At 44.0% G+C, this 10647-nt stretch overlaps 1 protein-coding gene across 1 annotated transcript in view; it reads left to right on the top strand.

Annotated features, from left to right (window-relative positions):
- LOC114031147 (putative DBH-like monooxygenase protein 2) overlaps window positions 1–8652 on the top strand; it is a 13472-nt gene extending 4820 nt beyond the window's left edge. The window contains exons 3-13 of the mRNA XM_027846163.1: window positions 750–911; window positions 1940–2023; window positions 2660–2827; window positions 3025–3127; window positions 3348–3514; window positions 4368–4459; window positions 4776–4872; window positions 5036–5095; window positions 6264–6394; window positions 7888–8002; window positions 8422–8652. Coding sequence (XP_027701964.1) covers window positions 750–911; window positions 1940–2023; window positions 2660–2827; window positions 3025–3127; window positions 3348–3514; window positions 4368–4459; window positions 4776–4872; window positions 5036–5095; window positions 6264–6394; window positions 7888–8002; window positions 8422–8652 — 1410 coding nt within the window. The remainder of the gene's footprint in view (window positions 1–749; window positions 912–1939; window positions 2024–2659; window positions 2828–3024; window positions 3128–3347; window positions 3515–4367; window positions 4460–4775; window positions 4873–5035; window positions 5096–6263; window positions 6395–7887; window positions 8003–8421) is intronic.
- Window positions 8653–10647: the final 1995 nt, after the last annotated feature.

Genomic DNA, 10647 nt, shown 5'->3' with positions numbered 1-10647 from the left:
CTCCAGGCTCCAGGCTCCAGGCTCCAGGCTCCAGGCTCCAGGCTCCAGGCTCCAGGCTCTAGGCTCCAGGTTCCAGTACTAGCATTCCTGGGTCACCATTGCCATCATTACCCAACTAGAATTATATTTCCCACAGCTAAAATATAAGTCTTCTCTAGAGGTACTAAACTCAGGTCAAAAGAGGCATCAATGAACACTCTCTCCCAAGGGATTAGGGAGTAGCCCTAAATTTAGGTTGACCAATTCTGCTCCTTCCCACCAAACTATGCTTACACAATAGATCATCACAAAGATTAGTTAGTAAGCTTTTTTATCTGAGCAAAACAGTCAACAAAAAAACAGAGAAGTGATTAGATTAGATCAGATTAAAGTGATTAGATTAGAATAAAGCTGAGATCAAGTGTGAGTGAATTCTTTAGCTGAGAGCTAGATAAGATCTTAACTCTGATCAAGAGAGAAGTCTCTAACCAAGGAGAAGTCCCATCTCCAAAGTCTCTAGGGAGAAAAAGCAGAGATCAGGGAGATGTTGAGGAGCCAACTTCCTATCTACAGCTTCTTTCCCCTTGGGTGTCTTTTCTGAAGAACGTCAGGTTCAGGAGTTGTCTCTATCCCCCTCCATATGGAGCACAGAGTTGTGCATCACCCACCACTCTTGAGTGGGGACTGGGTTAAATGTCCATAGCAATTGTGTTTATCTAAGTGTATGATGACTGCTATTGAGGAGATGTCCTTCATATTCCCTATGCCAGAGTGACACAATCCGGATCCTGGCAGCTTACGGGCTGGATGATACAGTGAGGCTGGAGAGGGAGCGCACCTTTGTCAAGTCAGTCTTCCTGCTGCAGATTTTCCATCCTGATGATCTGGATGCACCTGCAGTCTCTTACATTCATGACTTGGAGATCACTGATGTGAGAGACATTTCCATTTAAATGCCTATGCACTGGCCACTACTTGTTTTCCAATTCCCCATCCCTAACCTTTCCAAGCTTCCTCGCACCACCACTCCTGGACCGAGAAAGGAGACAAGAGGCACACATAGGCATGGGGAAAAGGGAAGTACAAGAGAACTATAAGAGACTAGAAATGGGAGTTGAGGGAGTAGAAAGGAAGCAGTACAGGAAGAATGATGAAAGTGGGAAAGAGACTGTCTCTGATTTTTTCTTATTTATTCCTTAAATAAAAACCCTTTGATTTCTAGGAATCAAATCTAGGGCATGTAGTCATTATAGTATTAAGGGAGTTGTTGTAAATTGAAAATAATTATTTTTAGTTTATGAATGAGGAAGCAGTCAAAAACATTAAACACTTTAGTTTCCCCATCGTCTCACAAACATACCTCCTCAACTCTCAGCTATCCAATTACTCATCTTTCAATTAGCTTTTGGATTTCTTCACCCAATAGAATCTTCCCTAAGAGGAGGTCAAACTTCAGACCAGTCAAGTCTCTTCTCTCCCTCCCACGATGCCACTCCAAACACACGTCCCATGATACATCTGATATGTTGCACACAAACATCTCCTTGGAGTTGATCAAAAGCTGAGAGTCTTGGTTATAATTCAGGCTTGGCATGGTCCATTAGTTATGACCTCAGTAGGACCCTGAATTTCTCCATTCACCTGTAGAGGACCATAAGACCTATGACCATGGGATGTGAAGCTAGAAGACCTCTTAGAGACTATTGTATTAAATGTCTTCATTGTATAGATGAAGAAACAGATCCACAGAAAGATTAAATGACTCTTCCAAGGAAGCACAAATAGTATTTAAATGCAGGCCCTTAGATTCAAAATCCTGGGCTCTTGTCATTCCCCATGATATTAACAGAGAAAGCCCTATCCCCTGTTTTTCAGCCTTTCTGGAGCCCCTCACCCCATTCCCAGGTCTCAGATGCACACCTCCACCTCAGCTAAATGTCTTTGTGTGTCTCCAACCCAGTTCCTCATCCCTGAAGATGACACCACTTATGCCTGCACCTTTCTTCCCCTGCCCATCGTCAAGGAGAAACATCATATCTATAAGGTGAAGCCAAGGTGGGAAGGGTGAAGGAAAAGTCAAAGGATTGAGGAGGAGGGAGCTACTAGACCTGGGGTGTAAGGAGAGGGAAGGGTATAGGCCTAGATTAAGGATGTAGAGTGCGTCCAGGTTCCCAGATCCGTGCATTATAGTTTATAGGCCCATTTTATGAAAATGGGGATTGGATATTCTATAGTAACATTCCACATAACAAGTAATAATGGCTAGGTAAATTGTATGTTATGACTAATCACTGCCAAAGAGTAAAGAGCAGGACACATTTTGATATGCCCTGATCCTAGAACTTTATCCATCACAGAAGACACAGTGCCTTCCAAGAGATAAATAAGACAGGATACCTGCCCTCAAAGGGTTTACAGTTGAGTAGTTTAGGAGGTAAAGTCCATAGACAAATAATTATCATGCAAAATAAAACATGATAGTAAATGAGAAGGTTGCCAACCCTAGTCTAAAAGTTCCAAAGCAGGAAGGAGCGATGTGGGATTTGAAATGATGGGCAATAAGAAATAAATTTCGTCTTGACTAGATTCTTGATTCAGGGGGAGGGGAGGGAAAGAACAGACTAAGACTGGGATGGAAGTAACACTCCCTCTCTTCTCCTTCATAATGATTTACCCAAAGTTTGAGCCAAAGCTGATCTACCACAATGAGACGATGGTGCACCACATCCTGGTTTATGCCTGTGGCAATGCCAGTGCCCTACCCACAGGCATCAGTGACTGCTATGGTGCTGACCCTGACTTCTCCCTCTGCTCCCAAGTGATCATGGGCTGGGCTGTTGGGGGCACCGTAAGTCTGGGGTTGTTAGGAAATAGTTGGCTTGAAGGAGGGCATGTAGCTACAATAACTGGGAGGCTGGGTAGATGGAGGAATTGGAAGATGGGAAGGAGGGAGGGTACTTAGGAGCTAATATGCTTGGGGGAGGATCAGAGCCCTACATGTCTCCACTCAGCTCTCACCATTATACCTATGCCCTCCTACCTCAGAGTTACCAGTTTCCAGATGATGTGGGCATTTCCATTGGTACTCCCATGGACCCCCAGTGGATCCGGTTAGAGGTTCACTACAGCAACTTCCACAATCTTCCTGGTGAGAGGGTAGAGGTGGGATGGATGGGGAAGGAGCAACTGATGGGGGCAGGCTAATTCCTTTTGGAAGCCTGGAAAGTATGGGAGTGAAGGCCCCTATCAGAGACCTTTAGCTTTTCTCCAGTCCCTGTGTCTCTTCTTCTGACCTTCCCTTTCCCCTAACTAAACCTTCTTCTGTCCATGTCCCCCACTTTCCAGCAAGTGTGCTTCCCTTTGGCCAGGTGTGTATGACTCTTCTGGGATTCGAGCTTATTTCACCCCTCTCCTGCGAAAATATGACATGGGAGTCCTCCAGCTTGGATTCTTTACCTTCCCCATCCACTTCATACCACCAGGAGCAGAGTCCTTCATGTCCTATGGGCTCTGTAGGACTGAGAAGTTTGAGGAGGTGAGGCCAAGAACCTCTCACTAGCTCTTCTCTCCTTGAGACTCCAGAGCTGCCCTCCACCTTCTAAATTGTCCCTCCCCACAACCCTACCATCCCGTTTGGTCCCAAAACTTTGAATAGGATATGCATTTTGGAAATTAGGTGTTTGGGGAGGTCTGGGGAGCAAAATGAAAGTAAATAAAAGGTATGTGGATAGTGGGGCATTTTGCAGCCAAATTAAGAGCAGGGAGGCATTGGAGATGAAGGGAGAATCTAGGAAAGGGTAAGCATCCCTGGGAAACCAAGGGTAAATGAATAAAAACTAGATGACCAAAGGTAAATCACTTCACCAAATAGAGCTTCAATTTCTTCATTTGTAAAATGAGGCTCATAAAAATATAAACTTATTATGAGGAAAGTGATTTTAAGCCTTAAAGTTCAATGGAAATGTAAGTTATTATAATTGTACCATAGAATTTTCACAGAAGGGCAACATGGCAAATTGACAGATGACTGGCCTCAGAGCCAGGATGACACAGGTTCTACTTCTGGTACATACTAGCTGGACTAGTCAATTAACCTCTCATTCTAGGTAACTCTCTAAGGAGCTAAGTTACTGAATTTTCTCATCCAGGTAGTCTGTATATCAATATCCAGTTATACATGCCCAGGTCCAGTTCCCTACTCCCATAGAATTTTATAGGCAGCAGAGTTCTTGTAGATCATCCAGTCCAATCCTTACACTTTATAGATGGGGAAATTGAGGTCAGGAGAGATAAAGTGACTTACACATAATTATCTACAGGAAGTTAGGTTGAAGCCCCCTTGGGGTTGGGTTTGGGGAGTCAGATGTCCTTCTCCCTCCATGTCACAGATAAATGGGACTCCAGTGCCTGACATCCAAGTTTATGGTTATCTTCTGCACACTCACTTAGCAGGGCGGTCTTTGCAAGCCGTGCAATACAGGTAAGGGTAAGAGGTTGCTTCTGCAATGCAGGATTTCTGGAGATACACTAATGCTCTTCTGTAGTGTTGTTGTAGTTGTGAGAATGGAGACTGGCAGAGGATGGCCTCTGTAGTACCGTTGAGTGGGATGGGGGGATGCATATTGGGGATTAATGTACAGGAAAGGCTTTGGATTGGGATCAAGATCCTATATGCTATTTGTTTTATGGACAAGAAGTGCCTCTGGAATTCCATGATACCTCCCCTGCCCTGCTTTCTTGTCTATGTTGTCCTCATCTCTTTATTCCATTACTTTTCTTCCCCACACTCCCATTAGGAATGGAAAGCAGATCAGGACCATCTGCAAGGATGATGCCTATGACTTTAACCTACAAGAGACTCGAGACATGAAAGAGCGTGTGACAATCAAGATGGTGGGAGCCTTGGGAGTAGAAAAGGGAGGGGGTCAAATAGTAGAACTACAGCCAAGGGTTATTTATATATGACTCCAACCTAACAAACCCTAAGAGTGCTCTTGGATTTCTTGGTATCCCTTTGCATATCTGACTTTCTTCCATCATATTTCACTCTGATCAGGGAGATGAATTGTTGGTGGAGTGTCACTACCAGACCCTCGATCGAACCACGCTCACCTTTGTAAGTGCCTCCCAGTAAGTAGAAATCTGAGCACCTAGGGTGAGCATCGCTAAACACGCCAGTTAGATAAATTACTACACAGGGGGGATCATGGAGAGACAAAGGGGAGGGGGGAGATCCCAGGATATTGCCCTACAGTGGGAAGATGGTGATGCTGAAACGCTGGGGTACCTCAAGGCCACTATTGGGGATGGTAGCCTTTGGCAGGGGAATGGAGTAACCACACATAGTGTAGTACGATGAAAATGATCCTGGGAGTCAGAGAACTTGAGTTTGAATTCTGGGTCTGCCACATTTACCAATCGTATGACTTTGAGTAAGTCGCTTAACACTTCTTGTCCCCGGCTTCTTCATTTGTAAAATGTAGAGTTTGCACTAAATGATCTCTAAAGTCTCCTCTAGCTCTGTAACTCCAGGATTTGGTAACTTCCTAATTTAATTGAATATTCTTATTAACGAAGTGTTAAGCTCAGTTGTTTATATGTGTTAAAAAATAATATTACCAGCCCCTTCTACATTTCAGTACTGTAGGACAAAGTCCTTGTGATCTTGCCCTAGTAACTATAGAATGTGTATATGTGTGTGTATAGAAATATATATATATATATAATGTGTATATATGTATGTGTATATACACATACACAAACACATAATATATATGCATACATACATATATACATATATAGGACTAAATCTAATTGTCCCTCAACCCTGCTTTCTAACTCATTTTGATTGTTCCTATTCCAGATTGGGACCAATCATCAGTTTTCTCATTTGTAAAATGAGGGGGTTGGACTAAAAGCTCTCTGAGGTGCCTTACATAATCCAATAACACAATGGTCCTGCCCACTACATCTTCTGCTTTTTCCCCTGAGGCTTTACTCCTTCCTATATCCAGGGTCCAAAGTTGGGGGCAGTGAATGTTGGACTTGCTAGGCCACTGGTCCTATTATCTTGGCTCTTGGGAGTCACAGCCACTCTGCTAAGAAGCGTTCATTGTGCTAACATTTGGAGTTAAAGTAATAAGGGGTGAAGTGGCTCTATAGCAGAGAAAGAAGAGAAATGGAACCCTTCTGGAAGCTTCTTACCTCATCAGAGCTCTGCTTTCTGTGTTTCTCTCTGCCTGCCTCTGTCCTCTGTGTTTCTGTCTTTCTCACTCCTACTCCAGGGTGGCCCAAGCACCATTAATGAGATGTGCCTCATCTTCCTCTTCTACTATCCCCGGAACAACATCTCCAGCTGCATGGGGTACCCGGACATCATCCATGTGGCCCATGAACTTGGAGAAGAGGCAGAGGAGTAAGTATGCCTAGAAAAGGAGGAAGGGAGCAACCCAAGAGCTAGGGACCTGGAGAACTTCTTTCTGGGCAGCCTGTATTCTCCCAACTTCTCTCCTTACCTTTCTTATGACCAGTACCTTGTAGTTTCATCACTAGACAAGGGCTTTGTGTATGTACCTGTCAACAAGGGCTCCTCAGAGAAATAGATGAGAATAATTGGCTTTGGGAGCCCTAATTATTGTATTAACAACATAGAAAATATGTACTTCTACATGAATTATTCATGGCTATATTCTTCTCATACACCATTCTGAATTAATCAAAGTCTTGGTTTTCCTTTAAAAGATTCAAATAGTTCCCCATATACCCAGTCCCATATCTGTCTGTTTTCGTACCTTTCTTCTCTCCCCATCAAACTTCCTATAGGTTTTTCATTGTGTCTCAACAAATGAACGCAAGCATAACGTCTGCAAATATAAATTTTTAAAAGAGGCAGCAAGGCCACAATGAAAGGAGAATGCTAGTCTTGGAGAAAGGAAACCTGAGTACAAATCCCACCTCTAACATTTACTAGCTAGCTGTACACCCCTGGGCCAATCAGTAAACCCCTCGGTGCCTCTGGTGACTCCCTAGGTCTTACACACTGAGTCTGTTGTGCTGTTACGGTTCTTCCTTCTTTCTTGAATTGGACCAATGACATTGGATTTAAGTGAGGCAGCGCTGTATAAAGCCATCAACCTCGCTCTCTCCTCCGAATATTATGAAAAACCACAAATCCTGCTGATTGCCCCAAGTATTTCTTGTTGGGGGCAGGAGTGGTCTAGGAAGAGAGGATTCCTTTTTTGTTGTTGTTGTTGTTCAGTCCTTTCAGACACTTCGTAACCCCATTTTGGGGTTTCCTTTGCAGAGATACTGGAGTGGTTCACCATTTCCTTCTCCAACTCATTCTACAGATAAGGAAACTGAGGCAAACAGGGTGAAGAGACTTGCCTAGAGTCACACAGCTAGTAAGTGTCTGAGGCTGGATTTGAACTCAGGAAGAGGAGTCTTCCTGATTCCAACTCCAATACTCCATACACTGTGCCACCTAGCCACCCCAATTTTTTATCTTACCATCTACTTCAAAATATCAGTTACCCCTAAACTAATGCCAGGAGCTCAGCTGAAGTAATAATCCCTGCATTACCCATTCAGGTTTAGAGTCTTCATGCCAGCACATGTGACTTGACTTATTGTCCAGCAAATATCTATGTGCCATAGAGAATGCCACTTCATAGCATTAAAACTGTGTGCTTATATTAAACGTATTTGTGTTCTTCATGAGTGCCTCCCCATATGTTCCACCCTAGGTGGCCTTCCAATTTGTCTCTCTCTTGTGCTGGTGATGACAAACGCCCTTCCCTGTTTCTTTCGCCTCGTGTTTTCTCCTATTTGTTTTTTTTATCTCATGTCCATTTTCCTAATCATTCTTTTATTCCGCACCTCCCTTTCCCATTCAATCCCTTCTTGCAGCTCCATGGAAGGTATGATGGCGATGAATAATGTTGAGTGGACACCAGAAATCATCAAGAAGGCAGAGAAAGCCTGCAAGGAGGCTGACCAGGTGGTGATAATAAAGACCATTGATGTGAGTGACTTAGTTGGACCTCTCTCCCCTTTGAGGTTTGGGGTAGGGTGGGAGGCTGTGAGGAAGAAAAATGAAAGCGGGAAGAAAAGGACTGGAGGGTGGGAGGCTAAGGAGGTTGGAGAAGGCTAAAGAGAGGAAAGGGGGATGAGGAAAAGGAAGGAGGGCAGCCAGAGGGTGGGGCACTACAGTGATGCTTTTTGCTGCATTCCTTAATTCCTTAGTGCGGATGGAGGGGGAGGGGGAGCAATTCCCTCCATGAGGAGAGGGTCATTAGCTAGGGGGTGAGTGATTGGCTCAGTACTCCTGGGAAAAAGGAAAGGTGGGGACAGAGAAGAGAAGAAAAGGCTCGTCCCCCCCCCCCCCCTTCTCCCAGCTTCTACCTCTTTCAAAATCACTCATCCTTTCCTCTTTGTCCCCAGGAGATGGTGAGGAATCAGACAGGCCACATTCCGGACATACTCCCTACTCCCCGAGGGCCTTGCTTGGAGTCCTCAGGTGGCAAAGTAGAGCCGGGAGACAAGACCCCTGCAGGTTTCCGAGCTGCCCCTCCAATCCACTCTGGCTCTAGTCCGAAACCTCCTTTAACTACTCTCCTACTCCTCCAAGGTGGCTTTTCTTGGCTTCTGTTTTCCCTCCAAGGTGCAATCTGAGGCCCGCCTGGAGACTCCCATGCCTAGGGCCATATACATAAAAATCTCCTTCCTGTCCCCACTGACTCTGTACAATTCCTCCTCTACCTTTCCACCACAAAAATCCTTCTCCTTATACCACCCCTGATTCTGACATGGAGTGACAACCCTCCCAAAACCTGAGCTTGGCTTATATCCAATAAAAGTTCTGAAATGAAGATATGTCTAATAAAGCCTCCTGATTCACTGGCTGGGAGCTGTGCATTTCTTGAATAAACCTATAATCAGAGAGTGAAGTGAAGGAATTATCTTTCTTGTCCTAGCTAGAGAGCACAACAATTTGGGGAAAGGGAGTTAAATGTTATCCATACCTCTTCCCCTCTTCCCCTCCTCCCTGACACTTCTTACTGTCTCGCTGTCTCTAATCTGGCACTACCTTAGAGGGGACAATAAGAAAGAAAGAGAAGAAACTATATCCCTGAGATGTACCAAATATGCAATCTACAAAGTAAGAAGACAGGATTAGGTGTTTTCTTCAAATGTGACATCTTTTAAGAACAAAATATAACTCTCCTGCCCCATATCTCCACTGTCTCCCCTCAAGCCAAAGTGCCACATGGTCCAAAAGAGACCCAATTACCTAATAGCTCAAAACACATCATTTAAAGCCATAAACCCTACCCCGGCCTGGGTACTCACTGTCAGGAAACCCAGAGCTCCCTGACTGGAGAACATCATTTCCTAAAGAAAGATGTTTTAGTGTTAGCATTTCTCAATAAGTTGATCCATATACCTTCAGCCTGGGATGTAGATGTTATCATAACAGAGATGATGGAGCTGAACATGTACCCTGGCCCCTTCTAATGGGCTGCATCCTCTGGTCCCTTATTAAAGAACAAGTGGGAAACCAGAGGCTAATGGACAGTCCTCTGGTGTGTCCTCACAACTGGAAATTGTGTTAAATAAAAATCATTAATAACTAAGCCAGAAAGAGCCAAAAGAAGAAAATCCACCATCACCACCCACCCTCAGGTCCAATGGAGCAATGTCAGAGCCCCCAGAAAAGTATTTAAAGTGAGGAAGTGGAAGGCAGGGCCTTTCTCCTCTCTTTATGTAGCCTATTGAATGGGAGACTTTTCCTAGCTCAATCGCCAATCATCCTCAACACTAGACTGAGTTATGAGGACGTATATGGGGCAATCCTAGCAGCCACTGGTCTCATACGTCCTTTAACAAGGGTCCAGAGCAGGCAGTCCACTACAAAGATCTAGGGTGCATTCTCCATCCCATCACTCTTGTTGCATTAATTTTTACATACAGAATGGTTATACCAGATATTAAGAAGGCATCTAATTTAATTAAGACTTCATGATCAATCACAAATGCAGGAGAATAAAATACATCCTCTTGTACATAAAGTTCATTAAGCCAAGGTCAAAGAACAGCACAATAAAGTCTTTAACACTTTATCATAGATTGAAGTTCAGACTAATGCTTTAAGACAAAGCCATCAACTCTTTGCCTAATAAGATGGGAGCACTCTCTGGAGCTTTCTTGGACCATAGAAACCTTGAACGTCCACAGCAATAGTTTTTAAAACAAGTACCTTAGGGTATCAGTTACTTTGAAGCCAGAGTATTTCCAACCAACTTGTTCAGTCCTGCCACGCTTAGACAGAGCCTCTGGATTTCAAATGCCCTTACTGATATCTCCCCAGCGTCCTTCAGTATATGTCTGTTAGCTTTCTCTAGAAAGAGTAGGTACCCCTTGAGAAGCAGCTATGGTATTCTTATTGTTAGTGTATGTATGTTCTAGGGGTGCTCATTAAAACTCCAGCTTAAGGTTACAGTCTACATTCCCCATACCATTGAAACCACACTTCACTCCCTAGCCTTTCTCCCAAGCTTTAAACAAGTGGATATTCACAATGGAACTGGATGGTTTAACACCCTAACAGTAGAAAGCATCTTGCTATCAGATTCACCAAAGATAGAAGATCACAATTCTAGAGTCCAA

The sequence above is a fragment of the Vombatus ursinus genome, unplaced genomic scaffold, assembly GCF_900497805.2.
Source record: "Vombatus ursinus unplaced genomic scaffold, bare-nosed wombat genome assembly UNPS02015088.1, whole genome shotgun sequence".
Classification (NCBI taxonomy): Eukaryota; Metazoa; Chordata; class Mammalia; order Diprotodontia; family Vombatidae; genus Vombatus; species Vombatus ursinus.
The sequence above is the reverse complement of the archived record's forward strand: the minus strand, read 5'-3'. Positions and strand labels throughout refer to the sequence as shown.